Source organism: Dreissena polymorpha, chromosome 7 (assembly GCF_020536995.1).
Source record: "Dreissena polymorpha isolate Duluth1 chromosome 7, UMN_Dpol_1.0, whole genome shotgun sequence".
In the NCBI taxonomy this organism is placed as follows: domain Eukaryota; kingdom Metazoa; phylum Mollusca; class Bivalvia; order Myida; family Dreissenidae; genus Dreissena; species Dreissena polymorpha.
Genome location: NC_068361.1, coordinates 15,736,701 through 15,757,743, shown reverse-complemented (window position 1 = coordinate 15,757,743; position 21,043 = coordinate 15,736,701). Strand labels below are relative to the sequence as shown.

General features: G+C 34.5%; 1 protein-coding gene across 1 annotated transcript in view; it reads right to left on the bottom strand.

Annotated features, from left to right (window-relative positions):
• Positions 1-21,043, bottom strand: part of LOC127837877 (choline transporter-like protein 2) — a 46,528-nt gene that overhangs the window by 23,572 nt on the left and 1,913 nt on the right. The window contains exons 2-10 of the mRNA XM_052365314.1: positions 13,008-13,056; positions 10,157-10,230; positions 8,773-8,851; positions 8,332-8,419; positions 7,404-7,523; positions 4,748-4,814; positions 3,833-3,965; positions 2,993-3,076; positions 2,321-2,433 (exon numbers count right to left, since the gene is read on the bottom strand). Of these exons, the coding sequence (XP_052221274.1) occupies positions 2,321-2,433; positions 2,993-3,076; positions 3,833-3,965; positions 4,748-4,814; positions 7,404-7,523; positions 8,332-8,419; positions 8,773-8,851; positions 10,157-10,230; positions 13,008-13,056 (807 nt within the window). The remainder of the gene's footprint in view (positions 1-2,320; positions 2,434-2,992; positions 3,077-3,832; positions 3,966-4,747; positions 4,815-7,403; positions 7,524-8,331; positions 8,420-8,772; positions 8,852-10,156; positions 10,231-13,007; positions 13,057-21,043) is intronic.

The following is a 21,043-nucleotide window of genomic DNA, read 5'->3' as shown; positions in this document are numbered from 1 at the left end:
TCTTGATAACTTTATGCCAAAATTTAATTTAATTTAAACCCTGTGATGTTGTTGGCTTAACCACATTTTTCTTGCATCTGAAATGTCATAGACATCAACAGTGTTTTCATTATTAACCGATTGGCGATCCGTATCATCGGTTGAACATCTTTAAAAATCGGTTGTTTTTTATCCGATAGTGAAATAAATTTAGTGGTGTCACACCGCACCATTTTATAAAACATTGTTGAGGATTCGTCGGTCTAAAACAAAAGAGCTAATCAGAAGCATTGTAACATAAATATTTCACACCGCGCTGTTTAAAAAAAATCGTTGACGATTCGTCGATCTAAAATGAAAGAGCCAATCAGAGGTGTTGTAACAGTAACCGATGTTAATTCAGCATGGAGTCTGATCGTGGAAAGAAAAGAATAATGAACCCTTTAGATTTCGGATTTAAAGCTAAATCTGGATAGAAAGAAAATTACACAGTTGATTTTTCTTTCTGTTTATATTGTTAGTTATTGTTCAATCTGTTATATTTGTTTTGGTTCTTATTATCTTTTTTGCGCTGTTTTAGATCGGCTTCGTTCACGGTTGTTGTTACTTTTCTTAGTGCCGTTTGTTGTTATGGTTTTATCGCTGAAAAGAGGGTAAGTTTTCCGCATTGTCAGAATTGAACTTTTTATAGTTTTCCACAATCACCCTTGTTTGAAGTAGTTTTTTTTTTCTTTTTGCATTTTTTTCCATATAGATCCAGTTTTAAATTAAGTTAGGATTGAAAACTTCTTACATTATTACTTCGTTTTGCCACTGAAATGGAGCACTGAGGACAATTTTCATTTCATAAATTTATTACATCGGGAAAAATCTAAATTGTCTGTAATTGGACCTGTAACAGGGATTCTGAAATAAGATGTCCGAGTTGTCAATTTTCCCTTCCGGACATGCAGTTTTCCAAAGCTGGCTTGTCCGGGGACAAGTAAAATTTCTGTGGTAAACATTTTTCGAGAACGAAACTATTCCATTTTCCGAAAATCAAAACGAAAGTTTATATAAATAGCTAATGATTAATCTGCGGACTGGCACACGTTTTCAACTGCAAGGTAGGTAATTTTCCGATAATAATTATTTAATGTAGTAAACCAGTATATACCACGCGTATATAGCAACAGCCAATCACACATAAGATAACAGTTTTAGTAGAGAAACCAGCGCACATGTGTATAGCCACAGCCAATCATGCATAAGATAACATTTGTGTATATTGCAAATGGCCACATACATGTTCTACCGACATGCATATTATTTTAATAACTGAGTGATGAGCAGAGGTTATTGGTCAAAGAAAATATATCAAAAGACCAGTGCAGTATTCAGTGCAGTTTATGGGACCAGGGTAGATATTCTAGTCACACACATTAACTGAGATTATTTCGTTTCAGGTGAATTTTCGAGTCATGTTGAGATTATTAAATATCCGAGATGGTATCTTATGGTGTTCTTATTATATGTACATCTTGCTTGTATTTTTTCTTCATGTGAATATTCTAGCAAACTATGTTTATAAGTTAAAATATAAGTTAACAAAAGTGTATTTTTGTATTATTTGCTTAATTAGTAATGATCTTTTCTACAAGTACTTCTTTGGTACGGACAAGTGAATTTGTGGGTGGAACTTGTCCGTGGACAAGTAGACTCTTAAAATATTTCAGAACCCCTGCTGTCATATTAATTACTACAATGTAAATATTAGTTTCAGTCACAGCACTGATTTCTATAAGCAAAAGTTGCATATTCATTTTTTTCTCGGAGGGCTTAGCCCCCCTGAACCTTCTACCAGAGCGTTGCATTGGACCCACAGGGAGCCTTGGCGGCCCCCTAGACCTCCGGCCTAATCTGTTGCTTCCTTTAAAGAATCTGATGTTCCGTATACTAATGAAAACACTGCATCAAAAAAGGTGTATTACCCTTAACAAATGAGACATGTTCTAAAATATCAAATCATGTGCTTAACATTTCTTCCCAGATAAGCCTGTGCAGTCTACACAGGCTAATCATGGACTACACTTTCCGCTTTTACAGAATTGTTCTTAACATGAAGTCTCTGATTAATGAAAATCTAGTCTAGGCTGAAAATGTAGCCCCTAAATAGCCTGTGCGAATTGCACTTTACACACATGCATTAAGCCCCATTTTCCAACAATAATATTCAAATACAGATACCTACCAAACACCCAACATCCAAGGAACCCAAAGATACCTTTCAAACACCCAACATCCGAGGAACCCAAAGATACATACCAAACACCCAACATCCAAGGAACCCAAAGATACCTACCAAACACCCAACATCCTAGGAACCCAATGATTGTGATCCAGACCACTACCCCAGCAATCCATCGCAGCAAAATAATCCACATGAAGCAGAACAGAGCAGCAACGCCAAGGGCACTGAAACAAATACAGAGAGAATAATTGAGCCGCATTCTGAGAAAACTGTGCTTAATGCACATGCGTAAAGTGTCGTCCCAGATTAGCCTGTGCAATCAGGCTAATCAGGGATGACACTTTCCGCCTAAACTTGATTTTCTGTAAGGAGGGACTTCCTTGACACTAAAAATACCATAAAAGCAGAAAGTGTCGTCCTGATTAGTCTGTGTGGACTTCACAGGCTAATCTGGGACGACACTTTACGCACATGCATTATGCCCAGTTTTCTCAGAACAAGACACAATTGGTCAGATAAAAATCAGAAATGTAATTTCATGGTTATCGCCACGCAGACTTTTTTCATTGTACTTTGGGTTAATGTACTGCGGCACCTTGTCTTTACATCCTATTTATTAAGTGCTAATTCTTTTTCAGTTGCGTCAGAAAGTATCAACAGCATTTTGTCTTTGGATAAGGTAAGAACTTTCCTTCATCTTAAAGCTCAAGAAAATTTGAGACAATGTTCATTAAATGGAACCAGAGAAATACGAGAAGTTAAACAAATAAAATGCACACTTACGCTAATATCTGCCACCATGAATTGACAATGTCCTTGAAAACCAACTCAACGTAACTCTGCAGGGCGAAAAACTTGGCAAGGTATCTGTAAAATAAAAGTATGCATGCCCAGTTATAATTTCGACAAAAGGACTATGATTGTTTGTTAAATATTATTTTCAAGTATATAAAGTATATAAAAGTATATAAGATATTAAATGTTGATCAGTTTCTAGTGACAACATACTTTTTGAACAGCTAAGCTGTTAATCAGTAATACTTGCATTAACTGCTGAAACTAATTATACAAGTAATTAACCAATTCCATACTTTAATGTAAGGGGAGAATGGCAGATTCAATTAATTCAAGACCTCATGCCATACACTGCAAGCATAGCTCCAGACCAGATTCCCCAATAGAGCAGGAGTCTGGTCAGGCTCTACACGGTCCCCTACAAAGCCATGCCATGTTTCATAGTCTCACAAGCCTTAACCACTTACATGTAGATAGGTATTTTGACACATTTGTAGTCCTCAGAAAGTACAACCTTATTAAAGGCCTTTCATACTAGATCCTAGTTTCAAAGGTTTCAGTTCCAATTCTTAGATACTGAGGAGCAGCAAACAGCAAAAAACCTGAACAGACTGCGAGTTACCCGCAGGGTGTTCTGGTTTTATGCTGTTTGCAAATAGCCATTTTCACTTTGCTTCTGAGTGGGGAAGGGATAAGCAAAACAGGGTAACCCCTGACCAGACTGCACTGATGCGAAGGCTGGAATTCTCCAGGCCACATATGGCATACTACCCATTTTTGCATGACACAGGTCATATGATAATAATTAGAAATATCTCAATTTCTTACTCGCTGGCTTTATTTAAACTGTCGCCAGAGACTCCAGTTCCATCTTTTGCCGTCAGAAGGGTACCACTAACGTTCAGCTGGAGGGCGTAGTTAAGAGTGTCCTCAAATATGGCTGGAATACAGCGACCTACCACTGAAAGTGATAAAAGATCATGGTAAGTATTAACCCTTTACTCCTTTAGTGCTGGAACCGAATTTTGAAGGCCTTTGCAAACAGTTTGGGTCCAGATAGACGACTCAGAACATGGCGTCTCATCAGGATCCAAACTGTTTGCTATCCTGATAGTATTCTTTGAATAAAATCAAAGAAAAAATGCTAATTTTAGAAATTCAGCAGACAACATTTTAGCAGACAACAAATTTCCCAGCATGCAAAGGGTTAACCTTTAACCCTCAGATACATATTTTTTACAAAATGTTAGTCTCTTAGAAGATCACATTTAAGTAAAAATAAAAACCTTTCTTATTAGGTTCGAGTTTAAAAGGCTTCACTTCCATCATTTAGATACTGATGAGCAGCAAACAATTTCAAACCTGAACCTCCTGCAAGTTACTCGCAGGTTGTTTTGGTTTGCTGCTGGTTGCCTATAGCAATGTTTACTTTGTGGGAAAGGTTTAATCAGTAAAGGCATATATGTTAGAACATGGTTAAGTATCAAATATACAACTGGCTAAAGCGGTTTCAAAATGAACACAAAACACCTAAAGAATGTCTGAATAAAATTCCTTAAATTGATAAAATTCCTTAGGCTTCTGGCCTATAAGTTTGTGTTTATGTCCATTTTTATATTATCATGTCTTATTAACCAGACAAAATTTTAGGACAAATCCTTATTATAATGATTGTGTCTCGGCCAACCAAGTCTTTTAAAGAGGACTTAACTCTTTTAGACAAACTTATGCTTGAGTACTTACAGGCTGTTGAATCGACATAATAGGCAGCACACAGATCTGTGTCTATTAAGTTAGATTTGATTAGCAACTGAAACAAAAACACAAACAATACAATATAAATTTAATACTTCTTATGTTAGATGCATTTTGTATTTTGACAAGGCCAATATTAAACATTGAAAACAAGTAATCTTTCATGCTGATCCAAATAAATGAATTCATATATAAGTTTTTGTCAAATTGTTTGCTATGGTAAATCTGATTCGTTTTTACTACACAGGTTGACAGTATAGTTCATTTTGAGGTATTATGAGTTACATTAACTGACTCATACATACAGATTAATATGATTGGTGGGATTTAATATCATGTGATAAGATTTCAGCGTTTTTTTTCCTTCTTTATTAAGTATTTGAAACCAGCACTTTCCCAATAAGGAAAAAACCACAAATTTCCCAACTGCTGTAACAAAAAATCCTTTTTTTTTTAATTAATAAAATGCAACATTTCGTAAGTTTCCCTATGCAGCTCTATGGCTTTAACCTAACTAAATATAATATTGACAACTAAACAACATTTAGTTATCAATTTTAAAGTAAAAGGGAGCAAAAAATCAAACACACATATTTCTCAATATGAAGATTTAACAACGCAATTTTTCCCAATTTCAGTGTTTTTCGAGCACATTTTCCCATTTGGGCTGGTACCTGTACTTTTCCCACTTGGGCAAAAAATCGCTGGAGTCTGTTGGCTAATAGTGTACTGACATATAAACATAGACAGTTATATTTTCAACAAGAGCACCGCATAGCGGGTGCAAACGCTCTGCGGTGGGTGCAGTTTTGAATCGCTGGACGACGAGCTGGCTATGAAAATACCTCGTGTTTTCTCCGAAAACAGCCGAGCTAATAAAATTAAATGGGGCTTTAAATCAGCAAATTTGAGCCTCCTTCTGGGAGAAATGGACCAATCTGAGATGACACTGCATGCATTCTGGGAGAAATGGGCCAATCTGAGATGACAATGTATGCATTCTGGGAGAAATGGGCCAATCTGAGATGACACTGTATGCATTCTGTGAGAAATGGGTCAATCTGAGATGACACTGTATGCATTCTGGGAGAAATGGGCCAATCTGAGATGACAATGTATGCATTCTGGGAGAAATGGGCCAATCTGAGATGACACTGTATGCATTCTGTGAGAAATGGGCCAATCTGAGATGACACTGTATGCATTCTGGGAGAAATAGGCCAATCTGAGATGACACTGTATGCATTCTGGGAGAAATGCACCAATCTGAGATGACACTGCATGCATTCTGGGAGAAATGGACCAATCTGAGATGACACTGTATGCATTCTGTGAGAAATGGACCAATCTGAGATGACAATGTATGCATTCTGGGAGAAATGGGCCAATCTGAGATGACACTGTATGCATTCTGGGAGAAATGGGCCAATCTGAGATGACACTGTATGCATTCTGTGAGAAATGGGCCAATCTGAGATGACACTGTATGCATTCTGGGAGAAATGGGCCAATCTGAGATGACACTGTATGCATTCTGGGAGAAATGGGCCAATCTGAGATGACACTGAATGCATTCTGGGAGAAATGGGCCAATCTGAGATGAAAATGTATGCATTCTGGGAGAAATGGGCCAATCTGAGATGACACTGTATGCATTCTGGGAGAAATGGGCCAATCTGAGATGACACTGTATGCATTCTGGGAGAAATGGGCCAATCTGAGATGACACTGTATGCATTCTGGGAGAAATGGGCCAATCTGAGATGACAATGTATGCATTCTGGGAGAAATGGGCCAATCTGAGATGACACTGTATGCATTCTGGGAGAAATGGGCCAATCTGAGATGACACCGTATGCATTCTGTGAGAAATGGGCCAATCTGAAATGACGCTGTATGCATTCTGTGAGAAATGGGCCAATCTGAAATGACGCTGTATGCATTCTGGGAGAAATGGGCCAATCTGAGATGACACTGTATGCATTCTGGGAGAAATGGGCCAATCTGAGATGACAATGTATGCATTCTGGGAGAAATGGGCCAATCTGAGATGACACTGTATGCATTCTGGGAGAAATGGGCCAATCTGAGATGACACTGTATGCATTATAGGAGAAATGGGCCAATCTGAGATGACACTGTAAACTATGCATTCAGGGAGAAATGGGCCAATCTGAGATGACACTGTATGCATTCTGGGAGAAATGGGCCAATCTGAGATGACACTGTATGCATTCTGGGAGAAATGGGCCAATCTGAGATGACACTGTATGCATTCTGGGAGAAATGGGCCAATCTGAGATGACACTATATGCATTCTGGGAGAAATGGGCCAATCTGAGATGACACTGTATGCATTCTGGGAGAAATGGGCCAATCTGAGATGACACAGTATGCATTCTGGGAGAAATGGGCCAATCTGAGATGACACTGTATTTTTATTATGAATTAAGCCCAGTTTTCCCAGAATAAGGCTAATATGTGTCTGGTTCTGAGAAAACTGGGCTTAATTCATGTGCGTAAAGTGTTGTCCCAGATTAGCCTGTGCAGTCCGCACAGGCTAATCTGGGACGACACTTTACGCACATGCATTATGACCAGCTTTTACAGAACAAGACATATATAAAAATGTTTCAGTACTTACAAGATTTGATGCGGCAGCCTTTACTGATGCATTTACAGAGTCCTTACACAATAGATCTTCCTTTGACGAAACTGCTAATGGGTAGGCAAAGTATTTAGTTGGACAGCTGGCGACGCAAATCTGAAAAGTTGAATAAAGTACAACGCATTAAACATTTCTGAAAAATGACAACAAAACATCGCAACAATATTTTTCTTCAGTAAACACTATTCAAATTACAAGATAAAAAAAAGTGATTAAAATATATAATACTTTAAGAATTAAATAAGATTGATTCTATTTTGTTTTAAATAAAACAATTATTTATTTTACCAATTTAAAGTTGATAAGTGCTAAAATTCCCTACTTCATGGGTATAGGTCAGATTCTCAGAAAAAATTCAGTCAATTTTGACCGCCAGTAAAATTTACCCGTTAACACTCATAAAAGAAACATCATTATGTCAACACCCCAAAAACAATCTAAAATGATCTGTTGATTTGACCCAATTTTGTAATGTTTTAAAAAAAAAAATTATAAAAAAAACAAGCAATATCAGAAATTTTAAAGTTCAACAATCCTAATTTGTAAGAAAAATATGTCATTTGATTTTTACCCATTTCCCCATAAGAAGCAAAGTGAAAATGGCTTTTGCAACCAGCATAAAACCAGAACAGCCTGCGAGTAACTCACAGTCTGTTCAGGTTTTATGCTGTTTGCTGCTCATCAGTATCTAGGGGTTGGAACTGAAACCTTTAAAACTTGAATCTAGTTAAAAAGGCCTTTAATCAAATTTAACTTTCTAAGGGACTTCAAATGCATCAAAATACGTATATACGAGGTAAAGGGTTAGATGCCATATCCAACCATGTATTTGTATTGTCACACACACAAACACACAAATCATAGAATAAAAACGCTGCCTATGAAACGTTATACAGATGCTTACTGAAGGGGTGGGACAACCAGTGGCAATGGCTGCCACGCCCACTTTTGAACACTGCATGATGTCGAAATAGAACAGATTCGGCCTGTCACTAAAAGAAAAATACAAGAACATATTAGGTAGACAAATTAATATCACTGATCAAATACAATAACAGGCTAATTAAAAAACAAAAGATTAGCCTTTGTTGCTGGAAAGAAACAATAACAGAAACATTTATTTGTGTAATTGCATTATTTTTTCAAATCAAAAATTAAATCATAGCTTTAAAGCTGTGCTAGCAAATATAAATATTACAGTATAAAAATATAATTTTGCAATACTTAAGAAAAAGTGTGTAGCAAATTTGAAAATTTTAAGTTACCAATCACATTTAATCAAAGCTAATCACTAAAAAGAAAAGTAATTTGAGTCATAAAAAGGGAATGACAATCTTCTGCTTACGCATAGTTTCCTGTGCCGCACATGTTTCCATCAGAGTCTGTTGGATACAAAAGTGTCTTGGGGTCTCCGTAGGCATAACCTAAGAATAAACAGTGTGAAAAAGTGTAAGTGACATTCCATTCTGTTATGTTATGTATATTACAGGGAAAATGGGTCTTAAAAACATGCGTGCTAAGTGTTGTTCCAGATTAGCCTATGCAGTCCGCACAGGCTAATCAGAGGCGACACTGTTCCTTTAAACTAAAAATGCCAAAAGCAGAAAATGTTGTAGCTGAAGACACTTTAGACACATGCATAAGGCCCCGTTTTCCCACAATAAGTTTCATATCAATGGCAGAGAATAAAAACAGTTTTTTTTCAGGAGGCTTCGTTGAATCATTTTTTTTTTAAATCAGATTCGACAGATAAGTTTATAAATAAACAATAGCTGTCCCAAGACAGCTTGACTATTCTTCCATATTGGAAAAGGCAAGATAAACATGAGAATTATATCGTTGGATAATTACAGGACAAAGTTATTGTTGCATACAGTTAAGGCCTGTGCATTTTTAATGTAAACCTGACACTAAATAAACCATTAGTTCTTCCTTATAAACTGACCAGTGTTCTGAACATTACAAACCAGCATACTCAGTCTGAATATCAAACTTATCTAAGAGAGTCAAAGATTATAACAAGTGTGACAATCAATTGCATAATACTGTACCAGTACTTTACTATGATGGCATAATACTATACTTTACTATGGTGGCATAATACTGTAGTGTTCTATGATGCCATAATACTGTACTTTACTATGATTACATAAAACTGTAGTTTCCTATTATTACATAATACTGTACTTTACTGCAATGGCATAATACTGTACTTTACTATGATGACATAATACTGTTCTTTACTATGATGGCATAATACTGTACTTTACTATGATGGTATAATACTGGTATTTACTATGATGGCATAATACTGTACTTTACTATGATGGTATAATACTCTACTTTACTATGATGGTATAATACTGGTATTTACTATGATGGCATAATAATGTACTTTACTATGATGGTATAATACTGTACTGTGCTATGATGGCATAATACTATACTTTACTATGATGGCATAATACTGTACTGAACTATGCATTAACGCAGCTTAAAATACTGTACTGAACTATGCATTAACGCAGCTTAAACCTCCCAAAATTTCAATTGCACAAGTTGGTGCATGATACAATGCTATTCTGAGAGCTTTGAATTTGGGAAAATGTTCTATCCTAAATAAACATAATATACGCCATGTTTGGAATAAAATAAAAGAATTGGGTGTGCCATATATACATGGTTGCGCGTAATACATGTTAAAGTACGATACGAGTAAATGTGCTTACCTACAGCCGATATTACCACCATGGCAACGATACATATCAGAAACAACAGACAGCAGATGATGTCTGTGCATGATCTGGAAATACAAACAACAGTGATAAGTATTAGTCTAGCTCTAAAAGAACATTGATTGTTCCAAAGTAGAGATCATAAATGTTGAGGTAATTGCTTTGATATGCTAATGAATAATGCAAAAATGACTCAAAGTAATTGTACCATAAATGCTTTTAAACATACGCAGTTACAGTCCTTTATTCAGTCTTATTAATGCTGGCAAAAAGCCCACATCAAGTCCAAATATTTCTTACTTGATATTTTTACTTTCAAATGTTTAGAAATAGAGCTGTTAAATGTAGAAACAAGACTATTGTCAAGCAATATAAGTCCCCTACCGGCTCCACCATTGTCAAAAATTCCAGATTTTTTTATATATATTTGTTGCCATAGCAACCAATTTTGTTATTTAGGAACAAAATGAAATGACATGCATAATGTCCATATTGCCATCTATCCATGATTCAAGCTTCAAGAAAAAATATTAAGAAATTTAAAAGTTATTGCAGGATCCAGAAAACCACCATTTTCAGCAGTATTTCTAGTCTATTTGTTGCCATAGCAACTAGAATTTTTTACGTCGGAACAAAATGAAATGATGTGCCTAATGTCCATATTGCCATCTATCCATGTTTCACGTAACATGAAAAAATATTAAGAACTTTAAAAAATATCGCAGGATCCAGAAAACCACCATTTTCAGCAGTTTGTCTAGTCTATTTGTTGCCATAGCAACCAGAATTTTTGACGTAGGAACGAAATGAAATGACGTGCATAATGTCCATATTGCCATCTATCCATGTTCCAAGTTTCATGAAAAAATATTAAGAACTTTTAAAGTTATTGTAGGATCCAGAAAAGTGTGACGGACAGACGGAGACAAAACCATAAGTCCCCTCCTGTGAAACCGGTAGGGGACTAATAAAGCATTTTGTAGTCGTAATATCCATTTTACTGATATGTTTATGATAAGAATGTATGTTTTATTTAAGTTTTGTATATAACTATTCAACTCAAGTTCTGAATCAAACATAAATGCATTTTCCAAATGTAAACCAAAGTGCTGCTAAACAATTTGAAACAGTAGACAAGTGGGTTTTTTGTCAAATGGGGCACACATTCGGCGCCATTCCTTATCTAAAAAAGTAACCATCTTTCACACATAACTGATACAAATTCCCAATTGGTTACCCCCCAATTTTTTGTTAAAATTAACATTTAGTTTATCTCCCAATGAGTTGAACCTTAGTTAAATATAATAATTTTGTTACCAAAGAAAACCACAACACCACTTTCCCAACTTAAGTCAATACAATGTGATTTGTGCTGAACAGTGTTTTTTTTCACCATTTTGGGAACAGGGACCGATCCCTTTGGAATGGGACAATTTGCGGCGTTTTGACTAAAATTGGGAAATAAATAGTGTTGTTGTTGTTTTGCTAAAACATGCTTCAAAATTGAGAACACATGTGTTTTCAGTATTATATTTACTAAGGTTGAACTCATATGGATGAGAGTTGAACAAAACAACGAGATAACCATTTTTTTTTTTTTGGAAACCATCCATTGGGAATGTTTAGCTCCCATTTGGGAAAAATATAAACTTTTTTCCATTGGGAATGGGGCGAAATACCGGACCCGTTTTGAATGGAAAAAAACAACACTGCTGAACAAAACCTGTTTTATTCAATTTAGAATACACTTTTTTATACTTATATTTATGAAATATTCAATGAAATATAGAGATCCTAAGCCAAAGGAGACATCCTCTGTCAACAAACTGTGAGTTTTAGACAACATTTAAAACATATGTATTATTGCATAGAAACTACTTGCAATCTTAGGAAAATTACTTATTTGTTGAAGGATATAACATTGTTTTTCTAAACCTCTTTCTTGTATAAATTATTATAACAGCTGCTGGGAAACAAACCAAAAACAATCAGAAAGCATTAAAGGGATCTTTTCACGCTTTGGTAAATTGACAAAATTGAAAAAAGTTGTTTCAGATTCGCAAATTTTCGTTATAGTTATGATATTTGTGAGGAAACAGTAATACTGAACATTTACCATGGTCTAATATAGCCATTATATGCATCTTTTGACGATTTTAAAACCTAAAAATTATAAAGCGTTGCAACGCGAAACGATTGAATAATTTGGAGAGTTCTGTTTTTGTCGTTAAATTTTGTGAAACTACGAAGATTGCTTATATTGCTCACTGGTTCAAAACCTGGTCCGGCCAATGTTCTTTTCCTTTTTTTAATTTTATTCTTGATTTTTTACTGGAGCTTTTACGATCCAATGTTTACATTTATCGATATAAAGCATTTAATGAATAAGTTAAAAAATACCAAAATCTGTGAAAAGGCCCCTTTAAAGAACTCAATTTATTTAATGCTTTCCGGTGGTTAATAGAGAAATATCAGTGAATTAAAACTGATAATTTCACTGTTTCAAACAGTGAAATTTATCAGTGAGAATTATCGATAATTTTCATTGTTTATTGTGAAATGACATCATTTTTTTGACGAAATGACGTCATTATCCCAGCAAAATTCTTTAGTTAAACTCTTAAACAATGTATATAAACTGTGAAAAATGCATTAAATAAAAAGAAAATTTGTTGGATTCGGTGGATTATTGATTTTAATTCACTCGTGATCATAGAAAATATATATTTTCACTCGTGGCGAAAATATTATTTTCTATGATCACTCGTGAATTAAAATCGATAATCCACCGGATCCAACAAATATCCTCTATATAATTTAATTAAATACAAAGCTTTTGCCTTACCGGTTCTTGATGGGACCTTTGAAATCCTTCTTGAATTCTTTAGGCTTGCCTGAAAAAAGAAAAGGAAGCACACATGTAATGTACAAACAGATTCTTAAATAGTTGTTCAATAACTGAGAGACTATAGCTTGTAATTATGTAGCTATATATAAGTCAGTAAACAAATTTATGATATTATAGCAGAGATGGATCATCAGGATATAGCACATGGGTAGTTCCTTTCTTGTGGGTTAACTTAGGGTGGAAATCAATATTGAAGTGCATATATTTGTTTTAGAAAACATCAAAAGGTATATTATATAGCTATGTGGCATGACTTTCTTAACACAAATTTTAAAAGTGGATCAATACATAGGAAATGCTGTGAAGTGCTTTTTCAATTACATCTTCAAGAAACTTAACCATGTCATTATATTTTAATTTTAGCCAGAAATATTTTCCTAAAATAATAATAAGCAGGGATTGATCCACATTGTTGATTTATTGGGGTCAAAGTTATTTTTAATGACTTTTTACCTACGGTATTCATTAAAACCTACATTTAACATGTACACTGAAAGCCATGCGTTAATTTGTGGCTTACAAATGAAGGATTTCGCAAGAATACATTTTAAATGCCTATTACAATACCTAACAATAATTGCCAATTTCAATCCACGGAACAATTGCAGACCAAACAAGGATCAATCAGGCACATGCAATTATACACACAATTAAAGACAAGACATATAAATACGAACACTTTATTGGAACAGCAGTGGTGTGACGCTCTCATCACATAGTGATAGAGTAAATATTGTGTGCCATAAATGTGTGAAATCAATAAATCAATATGGGTTAAGTACTTATACATTAAATCTTTTATGATAATGAATACAATCCTTTTAAGACTGGGTGTAATGTCACGATTCTTCTTTCATGGGCTTACTGTTGTTCTATAATGTATATCTGTAACAGGAGATTACATTAAGATTTTCTCAAAACTATAAATGGAGGTCAAAATCTGGTTTGCGTGCAAATCATTATACTACAAGTCCTGTTGCAAAATAAGTCATGATGAGTTCCTTACATGACTATGTTTAACTATTATGACATAAATTAGAATTCTCTGCTATTATATTAACATAAACTTAAATCTAAAATATAAAAAATATAATGGTGCACATGAATAATGCGACAGTCACTAATGAAAGCTTAAAGTTTCAATATAAAAAAGCAAACTATTACAAAATGACAACAAAGACTGAACCAGGATTTTGAAATTCACTGTAATAATGTCTAACATATTTAAATCTTTGTTTTCAACAGATTTCAATATAAAGTAGACACCCATATCAGTTTCCTGTACGTGCACTTTACGCTGTTTACAAAGAAATGAATTTACTGCCGGCTTAAACCTATTTGTTAGGTGCATAATTATATTGGATGAATCCTTCTAGACATATCAATGTTTGGCACATTTTCATAAGGAGAATGCTACTATTGTGTAATTATTAGAACTGCATGTCATAGCTATCTGTATATAATACCATTGTTTTTGTTTCCATAACTAGAGATGCTTAACCCTTTCAGTGCGGGAACCGAATTTTAACGTGGCGTCTCATCAGGATCCAAACTGTTTGCTATTCTGATAGTATTCTTTGAAAAAAATCAAAGAAAATGCTAATTTTAGAAATTCAACAGATGACATTTAAGCAGACGACATATTTCCCAGCATGCAACGGGTTAAAAACATTCCCTTCTTGTTGTTTTACAACTGACCATTATAAAAGTACTATAGTTGAGGGCCTTGTTACGATTTTTCATCCGCTAAAATTGGAAAATGTTTTTGCAAGTCCTTGTTATCCTAACCTTTGACATAACTTGAATCTTCTTTCCATCATAACTTTCCAGCATACCAATTAATATATGATCCAAAGTTAAAGTATTTTCTAGTTACAGTGTAGAAACAGTTTTCATTTTACAAGACCATATGACCTTGACTTCAGTATGGTCAACTCACAATTTTTCTTTCTTCACTTCAAGATGACTAGCAAACTTGCAAGCAATAATGCTTATAAAACTGAGACTTGATATCTCAAAGAAAAACAAAAGGTCTTTTCTCTTGTCTATGATGACACTATAATCAGTGTTCTCCGGAAGCACTGGCAGCCGGTGATTTCACGGGTTACTAACAATCTTTGTCCCAGCTGTAATATGCTTTTTCAAACAATATCAATTCAAAACAGCGCAAAAATCACCTGTGTTTGTTCTAAATTGCTGGCTATTTTGAAAATATTACTGGCTACTCAAATGTGTATTGAGAACACTGTATTATCACATTTTTGGCCAGCTACCTGAGTGACAATTGTTACTACAGCCCTTGACTACAAATACGAGAATCACAGGTTCTATCCCCAGCGCGACCATATAATTTGTGAGGGTATTGATCATTAACCCTTTCCCACTCAGAACACAAAGTGAGAATTGCTATGTGCAAACAGCATAAAACCAGAACAGCCTGCGAGTAACTCGCAGTCTATTCAGGTTTTATGCTGTTTGCTGCTAAGGGTTGGAAATGATGATCGAAGCCTTATAAACTTGAATCTAGTAAGACAGACCTGTATTTAATTAAATGTGACTTTCTAAGGGACCATAAATGCGTTCAAAATACGTATCTATGTGGTACAGGGTTAAATCCTTTCTAAGGCCATTCTTCCCCTACCTCTGAGTCAAATAGGGCAGTGATCAGTGACAGTACATAAGTGCGCTTAGCTCTGGTAAACCATCTAATCCAAGAAAAGTTTGAGAAGGACTGGTTAACTGACCGCATTAACCCATTTATACCTAGTGGACTCTCCCATCCTTCTAAATTGGATCAATTTTATTTCCAAAATTAGGGATGTCTAGTATATTTATTTCTATATTTAGAATATTTCTTACAGAAATTCCTTTAAGCAAACAGCGTAGACCCTCATGCGGCGTCTCATCTGGATCTTCGCTGTTTGCAAAGGCCTTTTTTCTACACGCTAGGCATAAATGGGTTTATATGACTGAAATACTATTGAAAACTACGAAAACCCCATCAAAACAAACAAAACCATTGTTTAAATATGTGGCGAAGTTTAGTGTGTTAATCTGTGAACAGCTTGTCTCTTTAAGTTTAACTGACACAACAAGCAGGAAGATTAAATTGCACAAGTGCATTCAGTAAACATGAGATTATGCTAATCTCCGGGATATAAATTTGGTACAGTCTATGAAAAGACATTGTCAGCCGATGTTACTTCAAATAAGCTTTAGATTAAATCTAGTGAATAAACAGTAGTACAATATCATTGTTATTGAACCCATTAGCTACAATCAATAAAACATGCTAGCAAATACATAACATGCAACAATTCAATATTTGAATGCACAAACATTGGAATTCCTTCAAGTTGTTGAATACAACGTATTATCTTAATACACTGGAGTTTGGAGATACACCAAGATGTAAAGAAATAATTTAAATAATGTAATAGGTTTCTTTTTTTTAAATGGGTCTTTGTGGAAACAAGTAAGCCAATACATAATTTTTTTTTCACTGTGTGAACAAATAATGCAGTGTTTGAAGATACACCAAAACCTGAAAAAATAATTTAAATAATGAAATTGGTGTCTTTTTTTAACAGGTCTTTGCGAAAACAAGTAAGCCAATACATAAAAATATGTTCACTGTGTGAACAAATAATGCTACCAGTAAATAACTTTAATCCAGGACCCTCACATTTAACCCTTTCCTCATAAGAAACAAAGTGAAAATGGCTTTTGCAACCAGCATAAAACAGAACAGCCTGCGAGTTACTCACAGGCTGTTCAGGTTTTATTCTGTTTGCTGCTCATCAGTAAAAAAGGGTTGGAAATGAGACCTTTATGACTTGAATCAATTAAGAAAGGTCTTTTACTAAATTCAACTTTCTATGGAACTACAAATGGGTCAAAATACATATCTATAAGTGGTAAAGAGATAATCAGGAAAGTGCCAACTGAGCTATAGTTACCAAGCCAACACACAACCCCTGAAAGTTCAACTGCTTTGACATGCAGCGAACTTAGAATCTAAAGTTAACATTGAAAGAACTGAAAAGTTACATAATTATGTGAATCTAATCATGTTGAATTTTGAACAAGTTGTGTTTAAAAATAAGCAAACAATTTAAGTCTATTTTCACAATCCTTTTACTGCTTTTTGAATAGATCAATAATACTCTATCAAATAAAGAACACATGAATTGCTAATTTGAAACCCAAGCTTTCAAGAAATATGAATATTATAAAATCATTCATTTAAACTGAAGCATGAACACCCATTATTGATTGGGTACTGACGTTTTTTGCACTTTAAGAAGCTTGACATAATGTAAAAATGTTCTCCACTTCTCATAAAGATCAATTCATATGAAATTCTGAAAAATGTATGACCAGTCACGTAGATTAAGTACATGGGTTTCATATTTCAAATTTAATCAAGCATTAACTGATTATTGTAAAATAAATTTTGTACTGTGTATATTGGAAGCAGGGGACCTTACAATTACTGTTCAACTTTCATAATTTGTACTGATTTGTATGTGTGTATGGTTGGGTAGGGGGATAGAGGAGTGGATATAAGGTGAGGTGGTCTGGGTTTGGGCGTGTTAACCACATGGCCTATTAAGAAAATTCACTTAAGCTACACTTTTTTTTCTCCATATTATCCATTAAACTAAGTTAAAATGTGGTGTTTAAAATTCTGTTAGCCAGTTGTCCCTATGTCTGCCTATTTCATATACAAGGCTCTTGTGTATTTAAGCATGTATTTCTATAGTCTTTTTGTAGTTAGTAGAAATTCTACAAACTGGATCACATCTTCACTATAAAAACCAAATGTTGAATTATAATGTAGACCCATCTTAATTTACATTAATTATAACAATTTTTACTAAATGTGGCACCTAAGTGTAGAGTAGTTCCACAAACAGTTACAAATATAGCAAGGGGCCCTGTCAATAAATACATGCTTCAATATACATGTTTTCGGGAATTAATTCAACCATTGTTGTCTTTTCAGGCTTTTTCCGCTCCATTTTGGGAATACGCCACACTGGAATTTTGGGAATTTCGCGTCGTGAAACCCCCTATTTTGGGAAAAAAATTATTCGCAAAATTGGCTCAATTGGGAAAAATTATCGCATGTAAATAGTGTTTCTTATATTTCAAAGAAGCCGTTAACTGGTAAATAACGACTATTTTGATAAATTATTATTAAAATTTTACAAAGTATTATGAACATGTGAGATAACTGCAGGTTTTTTAATCTGAATTTGGGGAAAAGGCCTGGCCTTTTTTGAGGTGAAAAAAATCGTGCGAAGCGCCGGATTTTGAGGAAAATAAGGAAAGTCTTAAATTATAATAACATATTTTACAGTCTTTAAAACAAATTCAAGGCAACAGATTCTTAAATTATGCAACACTTTCTATTTTCTACACCGGATCAGGTTAACTTATATATATTTTAAGGTAAAAAAAAAAAAAAATTTTTTTTTTTTTTTTTTTTTTTTTTGGAATTGGGAATTTTTTTTTCAATTGGGAAAAAAACTACCAGATTTGCATTGGGAATGGGGCCGAATTTCGGACCCGTGGCATGGGGCGGAAAAAGCCTGCTTTTATATGCCTTACCTACTTACTAATTTTTCAAATGTATACTTTTTTAATCACTTTGGGAATGGAGCCCTGGGTCCCTTTGAATTGTGAAAAATCATGTCTTAATGAGAATGAAAATGCATTAATGCTGCAGCAGCTGGAGTTTCACTTGATTAACCCATTTCAGCCTAGTGGACTCTCCCATCCTTCTAAATTGGATCAAATTATTTCCAAAATTAGGGATGTCTAGTATACTTATTTTTATATTAAGAATACTTCTTACATAAGTTCCTTATGCAAACAGCGCCAATCCAGATGAGACGCTACATCATGCGGCGTCTCATTTGGGTCTACGCCGTTTGCAATGTCCCCTTTTCAGGACGCTAGGCATAAATGGGTTAATATTGTTGACTAAAATTAAGATTGGGACTAGACTAGCTATAAAGCATAACTCAAAGAGCTGGACAAAGACATAAAGTGACATTGGGAAAGAAAAGTTTGCAAACTTTAAATTGTGAATTTTAGACAGTCATTTCAGAAAAATATATACATTTTGAGATTGGAAATGATACAGAAATTTTGCCCCGAATTGGACAATTTAACAAACACACCGAAAACAACATTCTTCAAAACCAGAAGATAAAACTTTATAAATTATAAATGACATCATAACATCCTTATTTTTGAAGAAGGCTGTATGTAAAAAAGATATCATACTGGGCGAGGTTTCAAACACTAAATGTTCACACATTCCTGAACAAATAAACATCGCAAAACTTCAAACCTTACTGAAATGAGACATATTTCATTTATACGAGGATAAAGAAAAGACTTAAATTTATGTTAACAAATAAGTGGTTTTTCTACATGGTTAATACACCACTTCCTTGGTCTATAAAGATGTTAAACTGTTACGCTTCAAAAAGTACACTAAAGCGACTTCCTATTGAAGTTTATTAGACTAGCTCAGGGTAGCTATCACTTACGCTTCTCATTGTACAAACTAATAAAAAGCTTAAAATAACCATTTCACAGAAAACGCTTTTCCGCAAATGGTTTGTTAACATGACACAGAAGGACTTAATGGTATGCCAAAAAAAAAGAAATAATATAAACCAGTGATTTTTTTTTTGATAAAAATTACCGCCGATTTTCTAATGTATTCTAAACATTAAGCTCGAATTAAATCAGTCAGAGAAATTAAAGCAGTTTCACCAAGAATATCTTATCATTACTTGATACTAGTTCTGTTATGAACACTATAATCTTTATAATAATGTGCAAGAGGCAATGTATGTCCAATATATTAAAGCAAGCGAAGAATGGAAATCAATACCTTGCAGGCAAAAAGTATTTTAATTACCAACTTTAATATTTTCCATTATGACCTGGTCTTTTGAGACCTTTAACAACAATTTAACTGATTATATACCAGCTTTATTAAGCAAGTATACAATTATTCTGCTCCAAAACTGTCCGATATTCTCTTCTATCTAATTGTAAAAGGCAACTGAGCATTTTAAATGGTGGAATATCAGCTACTGGTAAATGAACCTCAGCAAACAGGTTTTATAATACTGACTATGTATGAGCCTTCTTTTGAGAAAACTGGACTTAATGCATGTTCGTAAAGTGTCATCTAAGATTATCCTGTGCAGTCCACACAGGCTAATCAGGGACAACACTTTCTGCCTAAACTTTGTTTTCTGTAAGGAGCGACTTCCTTGAAACTAAAAATACTATAAAAAAGGAAAATGTTGTTCCTGATTAGCCTGTGCGGACTGCACAGGCTAATCTGGGACGACACTTTATGGACATGCATTAAGCCCAATTTTCTCAGAACACCGCTCATATATAAAAGACCTGTTTGCTGAAGCTTCATAACCTGTATGAGACTGTCTACAAGAGTTGTGACAGTTTATATTTATGTTAAGCTATGAAGGAATCATTTTCAACTTCATATCAAATCAATTTACGTAGGGGTAGATATTCATTTTTGCAATGTTGTGTTTTTTGCAAATTAAAATTGTAAAATGAAATTTATACCGAACAAGAGCTGTCTCCATTATAGGATGACATATGCCTCCGATAAACGCTTTGATAGAGATTATGAGCATTTTTCGAAACCTAAACGCATTTTTCGAAACCTAAACGCATTTTTCGAAACCTAAACGAGGACTCTTAGTTCAAGGTCACAGGGGTCAGAATTTGTGTGCGTATGGAAAGGCCTTGTCTATATACACATGCATACCAAATATGAATGTTACATCTGAAGGGACATAGAAGTTATGAGCATTTTTCGAAATCTAAACGCAAAGTGTGACAGACAGACGGACAGTGCGATCACTATATTCCATTCCTTCGTGGGCATAAAATTATTATAATCTGCTTAG